General features: G+C 37.4%; 1 protein-coding gene across 10 annotated transcripts in view; it reads left to right on the forward strand.

Moving 5' to 3' along the window:
* PTPRM (protein tyrosine phosphatase receptor type M) overlaps window positions 1–25,140 on the forward strand; it is a 442,084-nt gene that overhangs the window by 323,788 nt on the left and 93,156 nt on the right. For all 10 annotated transcript variants that reach the window (XM_040065094.2, XM_040065165.2, XM_040065318.2 and 7 more), the window contains one exon: window positions 23,783–23,934. In XM_040065094.2, coding sequence (XP_039921028.1) covers window positions 23,783–23,934 — 152 coding nt within the window. The remainder of the gene's footprint in view (window positions 1–23,782; window positions 23,935–25,140) is intronic.

A 25,140-nucleotide genomic window follows, 5' to 3' on the forward strand; every position in this document is an offset into this window, starting at 1 on the left:
TAGCTTTATCTACCTAATGATTCATCCGTCACAGACACACAAATGTTGCCGCAGTGTATACACAGCCCAAACGCAGCACGCATGCGTAGGACTTTACTGGCAGGAGCTTTTTGCAAATTTTCCAGCTTTCAACTAGCTGCCAAGCATCTTAGAAAACTACAGAATCCTAGGAACTTTAGAAACACCTAGAGATAAAAGAGAAATGTGATTACACTAGAAAAGGCCTCTGATGAGAAACTTTATCTGTATCACTCTCTAATGCAAATCTGTGGCCAATCCAATCAGCACAGCTTCAACTCACACCCTTCTTGGGATAAAGCAGTGAACTGATAGACAGTACAATTCCACCTTCACAGCAAATCAAGAAGATTTTTATGTTTATGTTTGTACTGACATGAATCACCTCTGAAAGTGTTAAAATAATACCATGGCTGTGATTGTGCCATTCTTTGAGGATACAACCAGTAAAATCCTAGAGTTTCCAAAATTTCTGAACAATAAATAAGTACTTTTGACTTACCTGTGGCAGTGATAGACGCCTAAATTAGCCTTTCTGGAATGTAAAACATTTCTTTCAGAGCTTTCTGTTCACTTCTCACCAAGACTTTGAGTTTGTAAATCCCATGTAAAAGGAATATGAGAAAGTGTATGGAAAATTTTGTTTGATTCCTAAATGCTCTTAAAAGAATTGATAAGTGGGATGAATGAATAATTTAGTATTGTAAGAGAAGTTCATGAATCTATAGCTATTGTAACACCAAATTTTCTCATAGAGGGTTTGAGGTACAGACTACTGAGATGTGTCAAGCATTTACACACATAGGTCCCACTCACATAGTTACCAATGCAAGATTTTCACTCATAATCCCCAACTGTCAGTGGCAGAGCAGATTCAAAAAATTTCAATGGACTTTTGTTAAGGGAAAAAAGCAATTTACAATTCAGCAATGTCCTAGAGCACATTTAAGTTTATGGAATTAATTAGTTCAGTGGGAAAGGTTTTAAAAAGAAGCTGTAAGCATCATCAAATTAAACATATAATGGTAAAGTCAGTTAACTGTCTATTTGTGTATAATGTGAGTTTATAGTTGGAAAAGGTTGTTTAAGAGTTTATATAACATAAATATAGAAAGCCTTGTTATAATTTATTGCCATGTACCATTAGTCTGGTAATGCAGAAAGATATGTGTACACTGATCTGTATTATACATACATATGAAAATAATTTGACAGATCAGAAAAAAAAGACATTTTTAACTGTGATCTAGACTGCCAAAAATACTTCTGTTTATTCAGTTAGCTTTCATATTTAATTGCCTACCTAGTCATCTGTGGACATAATGTTGGCATACTCTGTATAATATGATGGAGTCTCATTTTAGATGTATAATGAACTTCAGTTTCCTAAGTGGAGCTTATATTAGGTGACATTTTCCATGTTGAGAAAATTGCATTTCTTTGAGAAGAACCTTTAAGGCAAAAGATTAGAAATCTAAGTTAGCTCTGTCAGTTTTAGCAAAACATTTGCAATGGCTCACAGTTAGAAAGTAAGCGGAATGTTTCAATGGTAGATTCCCCCAGACTAGGCTGAAAAGACATTATCAGTAAGAATTCTATAATTTCTTAAACTCACATGAATTCTGTCGATTTTTTACCTCAAAAGACTGGCAACAAGTAGAGTCAAGAGCTTCTTGAATGACTCAGGAAATAAGACATGCTTTTGTTGTGCTGTTTAAATTGGGCAAAAAACAAATCCCAAAAATTTGTTTTAATTAGAATCGCTAGACTGTTCTTCATAAATTTCATTGCAGCATTTAGAGTGCAAATGCTGAAACAAATTTTAGGCATCATTCAGAGATAGGAGCATTTCAAGCAGAACCTTCAAACTGGATGTTTTAGTCACAGTTGTCTTTGTCTCTTCTGAAGACCATTCTCATAGAAGTTAAAGGTCTCTTGATTAGAGCGTATCACTTAGAAGAACATGAAAATGCCAGGGATTTAATTATTGCTGTTCTGTTGCCACAGCAAGTGTTGTAAATTTATTTCTCTTTTAAAAGTAGGGCAAGGAGAAAAAAATCAAGTATGCAAGCATGCAATGTGGGTTGTTCTCCTCTTCTTATGAAGCTACAGAAAAGTCCTGGCTGGGCAAAACAACCTGTGTTGGTTTCCTCCAGCTCATTGTAACATGATCAGAGCAAGAAAGTTTACGGGGCAGGGGGGGGGCATACAAAACCAAGGTAAAATAATTGCAATGATTTTTGTGATGCACAGAGCAAACCTTGCCACACAATCCCAAAGATTCTGGTGAGAACACTGGTAGTATATTTGAAGTCTGCTAGGCTGACCCTAGGGGCCAATTCAAAAGGCAAACAAAAGCAGCTCTGAACAGTTTACAGAAAACCTTGTTATCTCTACCTCCACCACAGATACAAATGAGATTTTACAAGACCCTGACACTTAGGGACTTCACTTTTGACACAAGTAAGAAAGCTGAGAGCATTCCCTCTATGTTTATTAGCTTTTCAAATGAGGGTCAGGTTTTCCCATTTTTCCCTGTCTATGGAAAATTTGATGCCCTGAGGATGGAATGGATTTTATGTCATTCTAGACACTCCCAAGGGAAGATGCTCCTCCATCTTCTTGCCATGGTAATGCTGAGCCAATGGAACACACTAATTACATGTGAGGGTACCACCGTGTGCTTGTGCCTCTTTGATTTTCCTTGTAGGCCGTCTTGTCTTTCCAGTTACCTGCAAGAGGAAAAGTTAACAGTGTTGAGTCAAGTGTTGCTACTTAGAATTTGGAATGAAATAAATTCTCCTGTCATACAAGTTTCTGTCTTAATTTGCTCTTGTGACATCCATCCATTGTTGTTAGACTGGTTCAGAAACACAAAAGGCTTTCAAGTGGCTTCTCAAGAGTCTGCGTTGAATCAATCTCATAAAAAAGTGGAAGAATTTGATTTAGAATAAAATAGTGAAAGAATTCAACCTAGACGGGCCACATGAGCATCTGAGTTGTAAACCTCTGCACTGCTCATAATTTTATCAGTCTTCATCCAAAAGAGAAGAATGAAGTGGGAGAGAAACTTTGGAGTCAGGCACAGAATAAGGTACATGAGCAGGGACTAAAACACTGGGCATTGACCATTAAAGCAAAAACTTAAAAATAGGTACAGTAAATGTAAAAAAAATCAATTAATTGTAAATTGTACCAGCAATTTTTATTCTCCGTAAGTCAGCTAATACAAGCATAAAGGGAACAGTTTTTAAATTCAGTTGCATTCAAAAAACAAGGGAAAGCTTTACTATAATGCATAATTATACTATGAAACTGACTGCCACCAGGTGCTGCTTGAGCTAAAATTATGGTACTATTCAAAGGTGAATTGGACATCTTTGTGGACTTGTAGAATATGCAGAGGTAAAACTGTTAAAATTCGGGTGTAAATACTGTTAAAAGAAGCATTTTGGAAGGCATGTAAAACTTGATGTTTCAAAATCTAAAACAATCTCTTGCTGATATGGGATTGGAATCAGTTTTTTCCACATTTTCATTTCATGGTATCTCTTATACTTTCCCTAAAACGTGCAGAAGTGTATGGAAGCAGGATATAAGACCAGTTGGGCTCAGGTCTAATCCAACATGGAATTCTTATATTATGATTAATGAGGTTCCCTTTATCAACAGCTGTGATTCTAACCTTTTTGACTCTGGTGCTTATCTCCTGATTTATACATCTTCATAACCTGAATCTCATTTAGAATTAAATAAAAAAAATCTAAAAAACTTCAGTGCAATTACTGTAGCCTTTTCAAATATTTGCTCATTCAAATAATTTATTCACAAAATCAGCAGCACTCTTCTAAAATATAATACTACTGTTAAGATCGGTTTTTTACATGCAGGCATTCATTATGGCATGTAGGAGAAAATAATATGCTGACACTGACCTCTCTGGATCAAAAACTTGCTTTGGAGACCCGGTGTTAGAAATGTGCATCTCTGATTTAGTACTGGGACATGGTCAGATATATTCAGAGATTTCATTCCTGGTTTGTAACGTTAGTGTGATTCAGGACATGTTAGCTTGATATGTTATAAAATGAGACAGTTTATCTTTAGCTTAGCCTGTGATCAGTGGGGAGAGTGCTTTTCCTTTGGGAGCTGAATGCAAAATAACTGAAGCAGATTGAAGTTGGCGGTGACTAATGAAGTCTTATGAAGGAGTCAGGAGTCAGTGGGTTACTACATAGGATGGATTGAGAAGACAGTAACAGCAGCCTCTTTGTTGAGTTTATGCTGTTTTGGTTTTGGGTGTGTTTTTTTTGTTTTTTTTTTTTTTTTTTTTTAGCATGATCAGTGCTTCTGCAAAGAATATCTCCTCAAAAAAATTTAAAATTCCTGATGTATGTCTCTGAAACACAGACATCCGCATGCACGTTTGTTACAGTGGAGATAATTCTAGGCTTCCATGTTTAATGAGCCAGCATGGTTGCCTAAAGGTGTTGTACATGTTAATAATTTTAATCAGTCACACAGAATTTATGGAGCTAGAATTTCAGTTCAAATTAACACGAGTTAAAACATCAGTCATTTATTTCTCTGAGAGCTTCCCTTACTTTTCCAGTCTGATAATGTGCCCTGTAGTCACAGAATCTGGCACAATAAATCAGCTGTTCCACAGGCACCACTGAGCAGCCTGGTGTGGGACTGGCGCGCAGAGCATAACTGCTGGGAGCAGGAAGCGCTGCAGTTGGGTTTGCATTCGCTGTACGCGTAAAATCCGTGGGCATGGAGCAAAAGCTGAAGGAGCGTAAGGAGAAGGAGTATGCCAGCCTGGCCTTGAAGGTACTGGGAAAGGGGCAGAGGCAATGCCAGCCCCCTTGGCAGCTGACCCAGGTCAGGAATCACTGCAAACTGCTTCTGCCTTAAGCCTATGATGAAGTGGCTTGAGTGACTGCCTAACCTCAGCTGTGTGCAAAGCAGGGTGAAGGAGGCCAGGCAGTAGGGAGGGAAGCACACCCTCCTTACGCAGCCTTCGCAGAATTTAGCTGGGCTTTGTGCTACAAGCAGCACTGATGCAAACTTACGGCCCTCACCACGGCTCTTGGAAATTTTTCAGCAATGCTACAGCAATTCAGAAAACTGCTGTAATATTACACTGTTTTTGTTCCTCAAATACTCGTTGAACCATTTTGTTAAACAACAGCTTTAAGACTTTTCTTTTTTTAGGCCTTTTCTCTTTTAGGCTCACAATACTTTGGGGATTTTGAATGAAACATTGTGAGGCAAACTGATTCAAGCTCTCCGCAGTCTAACTGTCCCAGCCTGTGTGCACAGAGTGCAACAAGATTTGTGTTTTCCACCTCATTAAACTGACAGCAGAAATTAGTTTGTGGTATTAAAGACTAAAAAGTTAAATTACAGCTACACATGTCCTTTATGCAATGGTGTGTGTGAAAGATGTTTGATTTTAATGTTTGCTATAATGGAGAATTTAAATTGCAATGTTTGTCAAATCTCTAATCTTTGTTTCAGAGCGGAATATTAATTATGCTTTTAACTATGAGAGGTAAATAAAATGAGCATCCACTGCCTGCCTAAGGGTAAATTGCAGATTACTGACAACGTGACGTGGCGTACTAAATGTCAGTTTTGTCAAACAAATTTAGAGGAACAGTTAAACTATTAGCTTCCTGTTGTTACAGGGATTTTTTTTTTGCAATGAATGACTGTTCCTAGCAGCAGGGGCACTGTACCATATGGAACACTAACAGAGCTAAATCGAATAAGCAAGATGAATGAGGAGACAGCACTACAGACGCAGTCAATTAGTTTATAACTGTCTATTAACTTCTGTTGGTGGTTTTGAATAAACAATAGATTAACCATTACACCCCATCTCTTTCTTTATGAAACCAGTAGAAAGACAATGCGATGAGGGCACACAGTGAAGAAGAAATTGAGCAGCTTCTTTCTTTTTAATTTTACCTCTTGCTTCTTAAAAACTCAACTTGTGGTATTGGCAGTACCCGCAAGTAACAAATGCATTAGATCCAAGAAGCAAATCAAAATATTTCAGATGTTGTTATGCATGCAAAATAGCTCTTGAAATTACCACGAGTTACTCTGCCTGATTTTTTTTAGGACCTGGTTTATTAGCAAGGAGGCACTAGTATGGCATGTGAACCTGAGCCAGTCATTGCAATTTATTTGGCAGTTAAAGTGTTGTGATCCATGCAGAAATAAAATATTATGAATATGTCTGCCAATTTGTCTGTGCTCCAAACTACTTTTAGACATGAACTACTTGGAGCAGGTAAGAGGTGATGGATTAATGTGCCCCTGACTGCTAGAGTCATTGGAGTTGTATTATTTCCTTCTTGTTTAAATCCTAAATAAACAAACATAATATAATATTATACTATCCCTGGCTTCCATTTTAAGATACTGGAGAGAGATGGGAACTTCCAGAGGGTACTGAGCTTACCTCATATATACTGTCATATTTTTGCCTGTTATTTAATAAAAAATTGTTAGCAAGAAGTACCTAAAGACCATTCAAGCTATTTCATGTCACACTTTGACATTAGGTGTTCAAGTACCTAATATGTGAAGATCTTACCACTGTTGAACCTGAAATCCAAAATACCAGGCAGAAAAGGTGGACAGGGAAAGTTAAGAGAGGGGCACTAGACGGTGGGGATAAAATAATAAATACAGCAAGACATTATTAGCTCCCACTCTGTCAGTGAGAGTGATCAATAACTGCCATAAGTCTTGTTGTCATGTGATTGCTTAAAATTCAGTACTTTTATACATAATCCTGAATCAAGCTTAAGTTGCAAACTTCTCTTTAAATTTTAGACAAGTTGAAAATCTGTAAGTTTGATTTGAATCATCCCATAAAGCACTGTGGAACACTCTGCCCATCTGTTAGACTATCTTAAATGAGGAATTTACAGATATTTGGAGACATCTTAAATTTCATCTAGTTTTTACCCTTCTTGCTGTATAGCAATTAGTGCTACTTAGTTCGCTATACCAATAGGAGAAGTAGCTGGGGGATGCTGGGGAGCAGGTGCTGTGTATCCAGAGGAGATCTGGGAGCAGAGTACTTGGGAAACAAAGGACATTAATTCATAGAAAGCTTGAATCCATTAGATGTACTGCACATAAATACAGTTGTTTGAAAATGCAAAGCTTCCATTTCCTGGACCGACCCTCCATTTAGGTGATAACATTCATCCTGCTGAAATCCTTTCAACTGTCGGCTGAATGCAACAGTCTTCTCCATCTTCTGTGGAAAGACTAACACTGCTGTCAGCCTACTGTTAGCTTCCTTCCAAGAACCATATTACTGATGAGTGAAGTGGTTTTTGTCTATCCCCTTACCATACATATTTCACACAGGGTGATGTAAGTTTTAATTAGCAAAACTCCATGAAATATTTAAAACTCCTCAGGTGAAAGGCATGGTATTAGTAAAGTGGAAAAATAGCATGAGAGTCTTATATTGTGTAGGAACACAGATTTCATAGATCCTAGTGGAAAAAAAAAAAATAAAGAATTGGCAGAGGCAGACTCAGGCAGGGACTGCAGAGGGGCGGTAAGTTGTCCTTGTCAGGTTCAAGCCACACTGTTAATACGTTTCCATCTGTAGGTTTTTTGACATGCAAAGCATAATTTTCCAAGTTAATGTAAAAATTTCTGTCTGTTTCTGACAGAGTCTTTTTATTTCATTTTTACCTGCACATGGCAATAATTTGTAAACTTTACCTAATTTCTGAAATGAGCTGTCATAGTAGGACAAATACTGGTTTACTGCCATTTGAAATTCTACCCAGACTCATGACCAAGTGTCCGACCTAGACGTCTGTATGTCTTCTTCAGCCTGCATTTCTGACTCTGGATTTTGGGAAAGCTCTTGTTTATCTAGCTTCTTGCTACCATAAGTTCTCATCTAAATTCAACCAGCGTCTCCTCACCTGTAATTCACCTGTGCCAAAATACTACTGCAATTCCACTGCCCACTCTGACTGTTATTTGTAGTGTTGGAGTGTTTTAAAGGAAGGCACTGTTTAAATAGTGAACATGTGTCCCTAATGAATTGTGCAGATGTCCACTCATCTGTTTTCAAGTTGCTTATCTCCTTGCTGTTGTAGAAACTGTCACAGAGTACTGTGAGAGATATTTTTTATCCAGTGTTTGTAAGCTTGAAGATTACTAATGACTGTTAAAAATTACCCCCTGATGGAGGGTAATGTCATTCCATGCAGTGACTTGCATGAAACCACATTACCCTCGGTTGGGGGGTAATTTTTAATTACTATAATGCTCTTGCAAGTACCCATGGTGCAGCACTGAGGTCATCTTTCCACTGAGAGGATTCCATTACTTAGCTTACTAACTGACTGAGTTTAATGGATATACAAGTGATCCTGCTTTTACATTTGGTCTCACACAAGTAAAAGTTAGCAAGTGGAAGCCTGGTAACCTTTTGAAAGAGCACTCCTTTCTCCAAGGGCAGGAGTGGAATGTGCTGTTCTGAGTTCCTTGTTCACATAACTGGCTACTGAAGTCAGGAATAAGGAGTCTTGTAATTTCCCTTGAAAGACACTGCTTTTTAACAAGTTGTCTAGATAGGCTAGGAAATGTCAATCTATTCAAAACATTTGTTTGACATCTGATCCTAAGGTACTTAAAATTTGAACCACACAGTATGTTAAAGAGAAATTGCTGTGATCTAGTTTATGAATATGGTAAACTTTCCATTGTGTATTCACATTTCTTTAGGTCTGGAAAACAGTCACAGCACTATAGATACTTTCAGGTACTTTTGTATTGTTACATAGCCATATATTCTATTATGGCTTACTTACCCTGTTTCATGAGAAAATATACAAACACTTGTGCCAAAACATGGAAAGAATCCATTCCACAGTAAGTGCTATACTATTTTAGAAGCATTCCTGCTCACTGCTTTTTGTTTTTAATGCAAAGAAAGATTTTGCAAGTTCTCCAGGAGGATAAAATATCCACATATTCCCAAACGTTATTGACTGGTAATACTGCCTTGCAATTTAACCTCCTGCTAACCTCTCTCTCCCTCTAATTTCTGCTCATGGGACTCCTACCCAAACCTGTCTCTTGACCTAACCTACAGTTTATTAGAGGCACTAAGTTACTTCCTCTCAAGTACCCTCTCCCAAACCATGAAGAGCTTTAACAGAGAATTCTGTGCTATATTATTCAATAAAATCTTGGAAAGGGTATTATTTATTATTACATTCTTTGGGGGTGCAGAATCATTTTAATGGAACTCTTTTAAGTTTTACTAAGGGGGTATGCTTTGCTTGTTAACAAATTATGATGCAGGGTTTGTTTTTTGTTGGTTTTTTTTGTTGTTGTTTGGTTTTGTTTGGTTTATTTTTAATAAAGAGCAATCAGTTTGCTTTGCAGCTGTTACAGTTTGTATCCTTTCTCTATAAATGATGGGTTGGAGAGTTAATTTTAGCACTAACATATTATAGCTTAGAAACTTAACCACTGTCTGTTATTGCAAAGGAATATTTTGTTATTTTCAACACAAAAGCCTGTTACTTCTGTTTCTGGCCTCATGTCCACCTCCCTTCAGACAGTTCTCTGTATCTGTAAATCTCAGTGTACTTACTGTATTATATCACTACTGCAAACTAATATTTCAGTATATTTGAAGTACTGGACTATGTGTTGTAAAAACACCAGCTATCATTACTCTTAAAATTACAAATTCTAAGTGTCTTGTGCTTTTAATGATATAGTAGTGTTTTAGTTGTTTGCAGTTGTTGCCTTTTGAAGAACAGTACAGTGCCTAGCAAGCAGCTCACTTCTTTACCTATAGTGTTTTTGTGATGGATGATTTCATAAGGGGGAGGTCTATGACTATCTGTTGCTTTGACTCTGCTCAAAGGAACTTTACCATGCAAGCTCTGTTTAGAAGTTTCAAGTTTTTCAAGGATAAAAGGTGTTCTGTCTTTGAAAGTGTATTTTCACAGAATTTAGAATTAGATTTGAGTACAAGTACAAGGCATTCATTTTTCTTTGTGTTTCTGTAACAGAGGTGTATACTTAAAGGTAGTGCAGTTCCATGCAAAATTTGATTCCTGTCTTTGGATTATCTTTCTTCTTGTGGGTGGCAAAGCTCTGAGTGAAAATCCTGTATTGCATTAAATCATTTATTAAAATTCTTTTCAAATGTTAAAGTTATTGTGTCTGTAAAACCAATTGTATTTTTCAGATGAAATTATATTAGATAGATTTAGAGGAGCTTTCCTTGACACCTTTCTTGCATCTTTTAATTAAGAAAGCCTTTGGTGTTAATAGGTTCAAGTTTGCCAGAATTAAAAATTAAGGTATCTAAATATTTGAAATGTTCTTACCTAAAGCCACCATGGTATGCAGCTGTATCAGCTGCCCTTTCCAGCATGCTATAAAGAGCCCCTAAAGTGGATTTATCAGCTTTCCTTGCCATGCAGGCCTCACATTAAAATCTTCCTTATGAGCCATTGAGTGTAGCACAAAAGGCCCCAACGCACATACCTGCTGAAAGAGAAGTAGGGGCTGGACAACTTCATTAGCGTTTTATGCAGGGGACAGATGACAGTTTCTCCCAGAAGTAGCATTCTGCTGTGTGGGATAAAATTGGATTGAGCATGCAGCTGCATCTTAGGCTGACCAAACAGTATCAGCCACACAAGGTCTCAGCTGGAGCACTTCCTCCTCTGGTCGTGTCCTTGGATTAGCAGAAGTCCATCTGCCGCCTCGCTCCTGCTGCCAATTAAATGATATACCCATGGCTTGGGAGGGCACTTGATTGGTTTACAAGCTACATGCTGCTAAAGATCCACTGTTTAGTGCCTTCCTTCCCACAGTGAGCACAGAGAACTGATGCATTAGTGCACTTTCAGTAATGCTCCAGGTGTATCCTCATGCATCCCAGTAGTTATGCTACCTGCCCAAAGAGGATGGCCCAATTTCAGTAGCCCCTTAAATGAAATGGTTTTCTTTCTTACATGACTGAATACTGCCTAATCTGACCTTTTAGCAACTTTTGTTGAGACAGATTACTTCTTGTGGCAGCAAAGGAAAATAGACTGCTAAAAGACTAATTAAAACTCTATGCATTGGATATTATGAACTGGCGAGGTGTATTGAATAATACGAAGTCTTGGAGGAAGGAATTGCTTGAAAAAGTGAAAGGCACATGGTAGAGTGTAGGTAGTGCAGAAAAAATTATGTGCAAGTTAGTGAATGCTCTGTACCAGCACTAGCAAATACATTCTATAGGCTGCTGCTTGTATTAGGATACAAAGAGGAAAAAATTATCTATTCAAGGGATGACTGTGGATCAAAAGTCAGTGTGAACAAGGAACTCTGTCTTTTCACAGAGGGCAGTATATTCAGGAACTGAAGAAGTACCTCCCACTGCAGGAGTTACACAGGATGCTTATCTGTTTACCAGAATATCTGGAGTTAACACGACAGAGCTTTTCATCAGCAGAAAGCCTTTTGCTCTTTTGTATTCCACCACTGGGGATCAGCAAAGCAGGGAATGAGTTGTATTAGGTTAAGCCCATCAAAACATTTCCTTTTGGTTCTGCAGTAAACCACTACATATATTTAATTATATGTTTACCTATCAACATGCACTTACATAATTGATACAGTATATACAATACATTTACATATACCTAAATAGAAAATACACTGAAGATAACTCTTTTAGGGCTGTTTCAGAGAACTTTAAATTATTTATTTTGATGGCATTCTGATGCCATATTCTGATAAAGCCAAATCATAGAATGGTTTGAGTTGGAAGGGGCCTCTAGTTCAAAACCCCCTGCCATGGTCAGGGATACCATCCCCTAGGTCAGGTTGCTCAAAGCCCCACCTAGCCTGGCCTCACAGGACCACGCCTGTCACAAGCTTGCTTCTTTTGATGTATACCCAGCAGAAGATTTACCTTCAAATGCCTTACTGACCAGTGAGAGAGGGATCTGTATAGAGACCTAAATACCTTAAGGGTAGAACATCTCCTGTATTTAAAACTCTCACAGTTGCTATTGCTTTCTATTAACTTGAGCCTATACAAGCATAGAACTAATTTGTTAGATGCTGTAGAGGTCTGGGGATCTGCTTCCTCCACGGGGACTTGCAAGACAAATTTTCTAACCCTGTAGTGCAAGTAACAAGATATTCCACATAGAAGACACCTGTTCCATACCCAGATGAGCCTCAGGTAGTGATGCACTGTTAGGCTAGAGAATTTCTCTTTGTGTATGGAAATGCTTGTGTGGCAGATAGACTTTTAAAGAAAGACATTTGCCTGGCCATGCTTAAGGACTTTGAGAATATTATAGCAAAATCTCAAGGACAGAGGCTAATGTATCTTAACAGACGCATCTGCCTTACATCTCTGTAATTCCTCATATTCCCAATGCTTACAGCACCTGAGAAAATATGGTGGAAAGTTGGTGTGGGCAAAACCATCCCAAAGTAAATTTGCTTTAGTTTAACACTACCTCTTGTTTTGGTTTGTGAAAGCAGAGGGATTCTGGACACCTACAGTGCACACTGTGCCTGGGAGTTTGAGGCTCTACTTAAACCTGACAGCTATGGGATAAGAAGGTGTTTTCTTTCATCATTAGCCAGCCTTTTCTAAAATGGTAATTAGTTTCAGGAAGAGAATTTTGAAATCTGCCATGAATATGTTCCTGTGAAAAGCTTTCATGTTCCTGTTGTCTGGCACTACACATCACACAATCCCCTCCTCCTGAGCAGGTCCCAGTGTTGTCTGTTCAGTTTTTTATTCAGATCATAGGATAGTATGATGAGGGCAAAGAGGAAAAAGAAAAGCTATTGAGACAAAGGGGAATTGCAATGTCAAATGCAAAATACATATTTTACAGTATGTTACAAATAGGGCATTATTCTACCTTGTGCAGTGTCTTTAATACCCATCTACACACTACTATGGAGAAAATAGTCTTCTCTGAACCCAATATGATATACACATCTTTCATTCATCTACATAGGTTCCTTTAAAATTTTAGCTTTTGAAACAAGATCGGGTATGTATATTAATTTGCATACAAAATAACCTATAACCCATACAAAATACTCCTGTTTAAATGTAGATCTGGGGAAGAAAAGAGGCTCATGGGAGACCTTGTCATTCTCTACAACCCCCTGCAGTGGGGTGAAGTGGGGTTCGGCCTCTTCTCCCTGGCAGCCCGCAACAGGACAAGAGGACAACCTCAAGCTCTACCAGGGGTGGTTCAGGTTGGACGTCAGGAAGAATTTCTTCACTGTGGGGGCGGTGGAGCATTGGAATGGGTTGCTCAGGAATGGGGTGGAGTCACCATCCCTGGAAGTGTTCAAGAAAGGCAGAATGTGGCACTTAGTGCTGTATTTTAATTGACAGGGTGGTGGTCGGTCAAAGTTTGGACTTCATGATCTCGGAGTTCTTTTCCAACCTTAATAGTTCTGTGAGTCTAAGTAAAATGGCATATATGGTAACAAAAGAGAAGGTGTGGGTTCTGTGTAAATTTTCATTTAATGTTCTTCAAACAGAGTTAGCTCAGAGGATGAAATTTCTTTTTGTGAGGGAGAAAGTATTCTGAGGCAAAAGGAAAGGTGAGGTATGTTATTTCCATGTGACCATACATTTCAGAAAAGGATTTCTTCAAAGACTTCAAATATGTAATTTCAGTAAACTTGAAATACTGTCACAGAAGCCTGTAAAGTACTGTAATGTCATTTTACATTTATGTACAATTAATGTAGCAGAAATTAATACAAATAAAACATGGAAAATGGAACATTTAATTTTCATTAAATAAAGAACACATTATTAATACCATTTTAGAAAATCAAAACATACTTTGTCTTTTTTCATGGAAAAATTTCTACATTCTCATTATGCAGTTCAATGTGAATATAACTAATTCATGAAAAATGAATTAAGCTCTCTAATGAGAAAGCTTTATTGATAAAAATATTTACACAAGCTTCAGTCCTTATGTTAGAAAAGTGGTTGAATACAAGCAGCAGAAAATACTGCTTAAAGAATGAAATTGTTAACTAAAAGGAGTTTATTTCTAAATATATATGATGATTCATATTTAATTATTTGAGTGTTTGTAATTTTGCTAGTATTATTATTCTGTATTGGTTCTGACTGATCTTACATGTAGGACTATTCAAAGAAAAGGCACGATTGAAGATTGTATTCAAATCTGTAATGCTCTAAATCCCCATGTCTTCCTTTTTATGAAAAAGCCCTATTACCAGAACACTTAATGGGAATTCTGGAATAATTTGGATCAGAAGGGAACTTTAGAGATCGTCTTTTCTAACCTCCTGTTCAAAGCAGGCTTAGAAGAAATCAAGTTGCTCAGGACATTGTCCAGCAGGGTTTTGAGTATTTCCGAAGATAGAGGTCCCAACTTTCTGAGCGCCTGCTCCACTGTTTGACTACCCCAATGGTGACAAAAACTTTACTAAGCTGTAGTAGGAGTTTCCTGAATTGCAGCTCATGTCTTGTCCTTTTACCTTGTTCCTGGAGTCTCGTTCAGTCTCCTTCATATGCTCCCATTAGGTTGTTAAGATAATACTAAAATCCCGTGTGAGCTTTCTCTTCTCCAGGATGAACAAGCACAGCTCTCTCAGTGTCTCCTTATCCAGGATTTGTCTACTGAGAGAAATCCAGGCTGAATTCCCTGCTCAGTCACTTAACATTTAAAAGTCTATTTCCTTTTCTATCAGAAAGGCCATTAAGTGTTGCAGCTGGGCTACTGGGTTCTTGCCTCTGCTCATAAAGGATTTGCCATACTTTGGCCTCCTCCATATTCTAAGTGGCACCCCGATCCTCATCCTGCAAATAGTTCTACATGGCTGCTCGAATCCCTTAAGTCTTTAGTGAAATGAAGAGATTTATAAGCATTTACCTTATAATTAATTCGTGTTTTTCTCATACACCCCTGTAATTCAGGAGGACCTATAGGTCATCTTAACATTGTGTTCACTATTTTCTTTCTTAATTTCAGAATCATAAGAAGCAAAGCAGAAATTAAAATTCATGTTACAAAATTGCTAAATCTTGTAAGAAAATGAGAGAATTTGTGGCTTTTCATTTTTCCTCCCAGGTGAGAAGAATAAGACATTCCATTGCCCAATTCATTACTTACAGTATTCAAGATCAGTGGTCAAGATCGTGGTCAGTATTAGGTAATAGTAAATTATGGGCAATATTGCTGGTCACATCTCATTACTGTTCTGTACTATTGGGGAGGCAGAAGGTTGTTGGATTTATTTTTTTAATTGTGTGAGTGCATTTTTCTGAAGACCAAGGCCAGTGACTAATTTGAGCCAAAAATAGTGCAGCCAGAAGCTTTGGAGACGTAGAGTTCTGCCAGAGTTTCTCAAATTCCTTTTTACTGCCATAGCCTAGAGCCTTCCCTGAAGAACCTGTCAATCACGCTAAAATGCATCGAGGCCCTCTTGAGTGGACATGCAAGAGCTGAATTGTAACCACAAATTTAACTTTCTCTGAGAGCTAAGACAAGAGTCAGCCCATTTCAAGGAAATGTTGCTACATTGATCTCTGATGTGCCAATTCATAGCTCCAGTTTTTGTAGTTGGTCAGTTACCAGAGTTCCTCCTCTGCATCAGTAAATTCCGTCAGTGCAATGCCTCCTTTGACCTGAGGTGTTCTTGGGTTTGATGCTATAACCCTCACTTGCAGAAACTCAGATAACCTGATGTGGAGCTCATACAAAGCAGAAACTGAGAAACAAGTAAACAGAGTTTTTAATGATCTCACTGTAAGCAGCTCTCAAAGCATGTGCTGTATACTCGAATTCAAGAAAGAACACTTAGCAGCAAAAGTAGATGAGGTGTGTGTCTGACTGCAGCCGTACCTTACTTTTCCATCATCTTTTCCTTCCCATTTCCCATTCGCCTTCATATTCTCTTTCTCTTTGCTCAGCCACTGTTTCTCAAGTCATGCTATATTTTTCCCATGAGTTGCAAGAGATACTGGGATCTTTCAAATAACTTTTCTTTTTCGCTCTGATCTCTTGTGATGTTAATGAACCAATCTACTAGTAACAAAAAAGTGCAGAAGGACCACTGAAGCTCTTACATGCAGTGAGCAAGAAGCCAAGAAAGAACCACAGAAATCAAAACTGGTTTTGTTTATCCTAATAAAAATCAAAACTGTTTTTGTTAACCTCCACTTTCATGTAAAAAATTTGCACTCTTTTTGCACTCAATTCCTTTAATTCTGTAAGTTAAAGGAATCCTTCCCCCGCCCCTTTACTTGTATTCTTTTCTCCTTCTCTCTTTACAGTCAGTCCTGGTAGTATTGGAAAGTCTTCTTGGTCTAAAAGTTCATCCAATGTCTCTGTGGCAAAAAAAAAATGAAAGCTACAGTGAATGCAAGGGGTGAAAATTGAGTTCTGTGGTATCAAGAACACTGTTTCCAAAATTTGAGCATAATGACATCAGTTTTTAAAGTTTGTTCTTTTTTCTTTATCAGAGAATGCAAGAGCATGATAAAAATGAAATAAAAATTTTTACCATTTGCTTTGAAGCAGGAGCTGATAATTAGAACAAAGAGAAAGCACCTAAAAGAAATTATAATAAACCACGCCTTTGTACATCAGGTAAAAAGGCTTATGAACCCCTGTCTATATTAAAATATTCATAATCTCTAAATCAGTCTTCCGTACTATTCTGATGTCAATGCAAAATATATGTTGAGCTTCTTAGGACAAAGAATAATTTTATAATCAAATATGGGATTGCATACTAAGAGATCATAAGCAAGGAACAACACAATTCAGTGTTATTCTGCCACCTGTTGCTTTTTTATAATTCTCCTAACAATTACTTTCCCTGTGGTTGTTCTCTAGAAATGCTAGTCCTTGAAGTGGGGACAGCTTGTAAAGTATTTTATTAAGTGCTCTCTGGTGCTTGCTGCAAAATGTAGTGCCTCTAAAAATATTTCTCCTAGCCTTATTTACTGTCTGATAAAATATCGACAGAACACAGTATAATGTCACTGTGAAATTGCAGTCTTGAGCATATTGCATTTCAATATAAGACATATAAATGTTAAATGGAATGACAGAAGTTCAGGTGAGCAGAACTTTACTATCACTAATGCCATACTGTTTATATTTCATTTCCTTATTTGATTTCAATTGCTACATATTTGTGGCTCAGTGCATTTGAGGAGATCGAAAGGGTTCTGTGCAGAGTTTTGCTGTTTTGATAAGAAACGTAAAGTAGACTAAAGTACTAATTACTTGAGTTTATAGTTATTTAATATCACCTAAAGAAATTTCCATTTTGATTGAGTTGGATTTGATGTTCAGGTTCTGAAAACTTCCTTTCTATAAGGACTTCTTAACAATAAAAAGCAACATAAAGAATACAAATGAGGCATTGGAGATTCAAGGTATTCCTACATAAAGAAGAAAAATTTTCTAAAAATAGAAAGTAGACTTTTGTATTTTCTAATGCAGATTATAATAATACCAAATGTTACCAAATGTGTACCAGCACACACGCATGTAATCCTCACAACGATATGTGATGTGTGCGCTTGTCTCTGCCTTAGATCACCCATTGTTGAAGACAGGAAAGCAATCACAGTTATTGAGAAAAACTGTTTGGTTGTTCAAGAAAAAATAATTTCAACGTAGGTGGAAAAAATGTATAAAAACTCAATAAACAAGGAACAAGTCTGTTATCTTTGCACTTTTTTTACTCACTGTGGAGAGCTTTTATCACAACGCATCTTCATGCTGAATCTTGCTGAATCAGTTATGATTATTAAATTATTTCAGGTTGAAGCAGATTGCCCAAAAGTAGCTATGAGTTTTCTTTTTAGCATATCCTAGGCAGCCAAAATAGATGGGCAAAGTAATTCAATTCATTTATGAACTACTACTACTACTACTACTACTACTACTAATAATAATAATAATAATAATAATAATGTTGATTAATACAGCTGGTATTGTAAGTAGACTAAAAAATCCAAAAAAAGTGAGTAATTCTGAGTGTTAGAAAACCAGGTAATGTATTCAAATCCTGTTTCCTGCATTTTCTGTTGAAAACATTGTTAATACAATAAAAAAATTTTGGAATCAAAATTTGGAATAAAAATCCCCACCATGTCTGTGATAGTGGCCAGTGGCAGACCTTTAGATGAACAGAGAAACAGAGTGAAGGAAAGGTAATGCATTCACTGTACTCTGCTCAGCCCTTAATCACATACTCTTTTACCAATATTAACTTTTGATATCTCATGAGTCCTAGTGGTGATGTGTTACAAAGTGTTCATAGAATATCCTGAACTGGAAGGATCATCGAGTCCCCAATTCTGGCCCTGCACAGGACATCCCCAGAATCACACCATGTACCTGAAAGTACTGTCCAAATACTTCTTGAATTCCATCAGGCTTGGTGCTGTGAGCACTTCCTTGGGGAGCCCAACCACCCTCTGGGTGAAGAACCTTTTCCTGATATCCGATCTAAACTTCCCCAGATAAAACTTCAGGCCATTCCCTTGCATCCTGGCATTGGTCAGCAGAGAGCAGAGATCAGTGTTTGCCTCTCCTCTTCCCCTCATGAGGAAGTTGTAACTGCAATGAGGTCTCCCCTCAGCCTCCTCCAGGCTGAACAGACCAAGCGACCTCAGCCACTCCTCATGTGGTCTCCCCTTCAGGCCCTTAGCCGTCTTTATTGTCCTCCTTTGGACACTCTCTAATAGCTTAATGGCTTTTTTTTAAATATTGTGATGCCCAAAAATGCGCATAGGACTCAGGGCAAGGCAGAGCAGAGCATTTTCTGAGTTTTGTGAAAATATTTACTTCTGTATTTAAAAAAATCTATATACTCCCTGCTTCTGGTTCTTTCATGCTTGAAAAATGCTAATTCTTTATTAATTTCTTAGTTTTCTTCATGTTTTTCTTTTCTCTGCTTTTATCATATTCTCAGTTCAACTGCCTCCTTTTTAAACTAGGGACTGACTCCTTATCTACTGAAGGATTACTGCTCTTCTGGTAGGATCTGCTCCTTTCATCTTCCTATCACCTCTCTGTATATATTGTCTACTTTGTGAAAATCTTTTTGGGATAGGTATGTGTCAGAATTCCATGCAGTGCTCAAAATGTGGAAGCTCCATAGATCTATACAATTGCTTAATCACATTTTCCATTTTGTTCTCTATCCCTTACATAGTCATTTCTGACTTCTTTTTGCCTTTTTGGCTATACATAGTGCTAAACTTCTTGTCTTCAGAGAATCAGCAGCTATCAGATTTCTTTTTTCTGTATTTTATGAAGTCATTTAGATGCAATATTGTGTGTTTATAATTAGAATAATTTTCTCTTATGCATAACATTTTATCTTTCAACACTGAATTTTGCCTTATGTGAATATCCATTCACTCTACCTCATGAAATAAATTTGTAACTTTTTAACCCTATTTGTAATTTTTACTACAGCTTAAAAATTGTGGGTTTTTGGAAAATATTCTGGACATTTTCTAGGTCACTGTGTGTATGGTAAATAGTGCAAATACTAACATGCACTTATGTAGGATAGCCACTAGTAATGTGTCTCTTGTTGTGAAGAAATGACCATTTAACCCTACCCTTGGTATCGCATCTTTCTAACCAGCTGCTAAAACATTTTACTAAAAGATCATTCTTGTTGTAGTTTAGATTCCTATAGAGGTTTGGTGAGCAAACTGTTAAAAGGTTTTTGCAACTACAAGTGCACTGCTCTGCTGGTTTACGTGAAAGCCCCAAAGCCTTTCTTCATCTGAACCATTTCTGTGATTTGTCCACGAGCAGAGAAGTAAAATTTGAAACAATAAGTATGTAAAAATCAGCTATTTTCCCTTGAGTTACAGTAAGTGCAATAGATCAGGGCACTAATTAAAAGAAAAAATTCAGCCCAATTCCTTTAGCAGCACAATTACAAATTTCATCTCACTTCATTTATGAATATCTTGGTGATGGTAGTGTGTTGCTGGAGCTGTGGAAAGTGGCAGCATCTTGTTTCTCCTTTCTTTACTTGGTGAGAAAGGAGGCATACTGATACAAAGTACCATTTGTCATGGAATGGGGAAGCTGGAAGTTTTTGTTAGATTGAAATTAATATGCTTTTCTCATTATTCCTAAGTTAAGATGAAAGGCGCGATTTTGTCAGGGCCTGAGTTCATTACAACCCCAGTCAATTTTTTTTTTTTTTTTTTTTTTACTGTTGTTACATTCCTCTAACTATGGCAGTGTCCCATCGTGCCCCATTCTTTGTGCCCAGTGCTTTTTAAACATGAAGAGAAAGGACAAGCTAGGTCCAAAAGAGTTTGTTATTTAAGTCAAGACAGGACAGAGAAAGGGGATGCAGAAAAATAGATGGAAAAATAACCAGACAAAGGCTGACTGTAGTAGCAGCGTAACAGTTATTGGAGTTGGTTTCTTGGAAGGTTTGAGGGAAAAGTCACTGAGAAAGAGGATTTTAAGAACGATAGTGAGTTAGGCTTGCACAAGTTCTTCAGAGTGAGCCTTTCAAAAAGGAGGGACTATACAGGAGAAGATGAATCTTTGGAGTGTTTCATTGTGGTAGATAAAATGGGGGCAGATTGTGATGAACCGTTTTCCTGGACTGTTTTTTTATTAATATTTGTAACAGAACAGAGTAGATGATACACAAAATCCCACACATTTCTGCAGGGGAAGTCTGTATTTTGTCTGCTCTGCATTCTAATATATTCTAACCATTGCACCAGTTCACTTCTTGCTATTTCTTGTGCCTTAAAATTCCGCTAGCTAGTCTTGAGATTTTTCTGAATATCAGACTTCTCTTTCCTGGAACTGATATAGTACATTCTCTTTCCTCATATAGTCATGGTAACACTATTTGTGTGATAAGCTGATCTTTTTGCTTTCCGTACAAAAATAATTTCATCGTAGGTAATCATCCTGGGAGCTTCCATCTGTTTTATGTTTTCCCTTTGGCTGTAGATCTTTTTTCCTTTAAGAAGGGTGAAACATCAGATAGTAGCTATGAAGTGTCTTTTCCGTGAGTGAAGATGATCAAATATTTAAACCTTTTTTTTCCCCCAAAATCTACTTCAAACATAAGAGTATGAGTGGTGGTGGAGATGTGAGGTACCACGGTTTTACGAGTTTCTTAAATCTTGTATAGCTAGACCCTCTTGGGGTTTGAAACATCCAATGAATGGATGAGATGCAGAGGCTGCAGCACTGCAACACTTTCAGCAAAATCGAAAAACTGCAGATGCTAGAAATGTTATATTCAGCTAAAGTTTACTTGACTGGGTCCAGTGGGTGTTTTTTTTCACAGTACAGAAGTTTGGCTGGTATTGCTCTCTTCGTGTAAGTTGCTTCAGATTTGAACTTTTCCCACAAGACCTATTTCCAGAATTAGATTCAGATTGAGAAGTACTGTACGGTTGTTACTGTCATAAAAAATAAGTCTGCTTTAGCTTGATCATGGGACCCAAGGATGGGAAGGGGAGCCATGCATGACTGCCACCTAAATGTACTGCTATCTAAGAGTAAAAGAGAGGAAAAAAATTGATTTCGTGTTACCACTTTGATAAGCCTTTCCTTATAAAGAACTTCCAATATGTTATTTATGTATTACGTGATAAGTCTCAGATTCTACTTTGAATAATATATTACTTATTCATTACAATTAGATATGAAGGAGGGGGAAATTGAAGGATGCAGTCCTAAGAGTTTTGTTTTACTTATGATAATTGAATAAAATTTTGCTGTCTCTGATATGAAAGAGTTCAGACCATCCTCCCTTGTCCGTTTATGCACTGTGGAGTAATAAAGAGCCAGTTTTATTATCAAATTTACAGAGTAAGCAAAGACTCAAGCAGACACGGGTGACTCCTGAGCTGGAATGGGCAAAGGCATAACACTGCTCATTGCTGCAAGTGCTGCGGCAGGTGTTTAAGGCAGTGTACTTCATTCACTTTCAGTCATGGGGGCATGCCCTCGGGAGTGGAGTGGCAATCTGTCAGCTTATTGAGGCCCAAATGTGACCCTTAATAGTCTTCTGTCCAGTGAGCCAATACTATGCCTGCACTTCTTATTCCTACTTGTATTGTTAGCAAGCCTTTAATTTCAAAGGCATTTTGAGCTTTATTCATGGATTAAGATACTGCTGAGCTTGGTACTATGTGGATTCAGAACATAACCACAGCTCCTACACAAATGGCTTCTTATCAGTGTGAGAGATAGGGGATAACAGATGGATAGATGGGGAATATGAGGCAACTGAGGCAATAGTGATCAGCGTAGGAAGCAGTAATATTGCTACTTTGCAATTGTGTCTGCAGGCAGTGATTTGAAGTGGAAGAGAGATATCAGTTGGGAGAGTTACAGAAAGCCCCTCCTGTGTAGCATGAGATGAGACAAATGTTTCAAAATCTAGGGGAGGCTGTTGTAAAATTTTGTCTGTGGTGGGAACCATCTTTTCATACTGAATAAGAGTTAACAAACAGAAAGGCTTTAAAAGTTAGCACAAACTGGTTATGCTTGATACATTTGGCCTCTAGAAGTCGAAGGAACCTAGGTGAAATAATAAGCTCCTAGAACTTTTAGCTGAAGTTATATAAAAGATCCTTCTGCCAGACGAATATGAGCTGGCTCGTTATGTTTTCCACAGAGGAAAATCATTGAATTAACGGACAGGACAAGTAATATCTGTGGAACCATTATGTTTTTTTAAACCCATACCCTGAAGATACTCTACAGAGGAATCCAGAAAATTTAAATTAAGGCTGTAGGCAAGACCTTGGAGAAAGGCTTCGTCTCAGACAGAGTCACAGGCCAGGGAAACAAGCCAGATAGTCATGGGATCCACTGTCATCAGGATCACAGATGCCTCATAGAGGTTGAAGGAGAAATCAAGAGTTTTGGATGTGTTGTTTTGTGATACAGTTAAGCATAACTCAGGAGGAGACAGTGAGACTTCAGACTGAAACAGACACGCCTGGAAAAAAAAAAAGGTATATGCATCCAAGGCAATTACAGTTTAATGAATCACTATTGTAGTATCAGATATAAAATCTTGTCTGTGACAGACCACTCCTGCTGAGAAGCAACTAACTCATGTGTCTAATTCTGAAATCAGGAGTGACGGAAAATAGTCTTTAGGAATGCGAGTCAGTTTGGAATGTCTAATGTGAAATGTGCAGTGTGTATTCAGAGCTCCAACATACACGATACAGTATTATATAAACCAGATTGCTGTCTTACACAGGGTCTCAGTGAAACCACTCCAGACTCTTCTACATGTGTGAGCGTTGGTACTGATTTGTCAGTTCCAGTGAAATCTGTCTTTTCATTCTTATTTATATGTTTAATCAGATGTAGCCTCTGATACTATAGCTCACATCACCTTCATATCCAAGTAGTCCCCTTTAATTCAGTGGCTGTCCCCAAGGATTAAGGTGATCTTGACCACATGTCTGTGCCTGTCAACTATCCCTTGATTATCAGACTGAAAGAGATGAGAGTAAAATAAATTTAAGATTCCAGAAATGCAAAAACAAATGTAATTGTTACTTAAGAATATGGTTATAAACTACAATACTAACATAAACAACATGAAGACTATGTCTGCTTACTGAGAGTTGTTTTTCTCCTTTTTTTTCCCTCATCATTCATTTCTTAAGAAAATTGGCTAAAAAGCGGAAAGAGACATTGAGTAGTACTCGGCAGGAAATGACAGTGATGGTGAATTCAATGGATAAAAGCTACACTGAGCAAGGCACCAACTGTGATGAAGCTTTCTCTTTCATGGACACGCACAATCTAAATGGGAGATGTAAGTTTTTTTCTTTTCTTTTCCTTTATTTTCTTTTTTTTTTTTTTTTTTTTCTTTTTTTTTTTTTTTTTTTAAGGTGAAAGAAAGGTGCAAATGGTTTTTAAAATATTCCTCATTACTCAGTCATGGAAAATCCATGGGACCGAGAGTTTCCCACTGTGCAGCACATTACAGTGTCTATTCAAATGAGCAAGACAGTCAGACATCAAGAATAGACTTCTTTAAAAATAATAAGGATAATTGAGCCTTTTTCTGTCCATCCTTTTCTTCTGCAGAAGAGCAGTGACATTACTGAACAGTAGTTTTACCTTTCTCCAATCTCGATTATGTTGAAAATTTTATATCCCTCATGCTGTCCCAGGTCCTTCAAATGCTTCCCTTGCTCACTTTTTTTGGTAATATAAATTTATTTTAATTTTTGAGTCTAATAACTTAATAATGATAATCTGATTGTCTTATTATTTACAGCTCTAGATGATGCTCTTTCTGTTGCTTATGCAAAGGAAGAACTCAGTGGACTTACCTGTTCTGCAATTTCATAAGAGATTCTCTAATATCCTGGGTCTTCTTGGATCTATCCCGAAAATAAATAAGATTTGGGTTATAAAATTTCCTGTATTAGAATTTTAGTCAAGGTCTCACTCTTGTCAGAGGGTTGGCACTAAGAAAAGACCATGAAAAAACAATAGTTTTTCATAATTGTTTAAAAGAATGACTAAGTTCAAAAAATTTTTTTTATTTTTTGGTTCTTAAGGAACCTCAGGGTTTTTTTGTATGCCAGTGGTTTTCTTAACATCTTCAGAAATTGTCAAAGATTATAATTTTTTTCAAGTACTAATAGTATGCAAGGCCCAACTCCCACTCTTTAATAATACGCTTAAGAATTTATCTTTGATGAGCTCAATTGTACAAACACTCTGTGAGGTTTATACAGAGAGACTTTTCTCAGCAGCATTAGGCTCAGAATTTGCAATGTTAATTTGCATTTGAGTTACTTTTGAAATGGATTTGAAATACATCTTTCAAATCAGACCTGCCTTTCTGGTGAGAATATACCTTTGCAGTTAATGAGATTGCTTATTTCTCTGAAGAGATCGAGAGGTTTTACTTCATTTTCCATCATCACGGTACAGTTTTCCACTGGTCCTACTGAATGGTCATAACTACAAATGAAGCTGCAATGAGTTCCTGGGACTAAATCCTCTT

Source organism: Hirundo rustica, chromosome 1, assembly GCF_015227805.2.
Source record: "Hirundo rustica isolate bHirRus1 chromosome 1, bHirRus1.pri.v3, whole genome shotgun sequence".
Taxonomy (NCBI): Eukaryota; Metazoa; Chordata; class Aves; order Passeriformes; family Hirundinidae; genus Hirundo; species Hirundo rustica.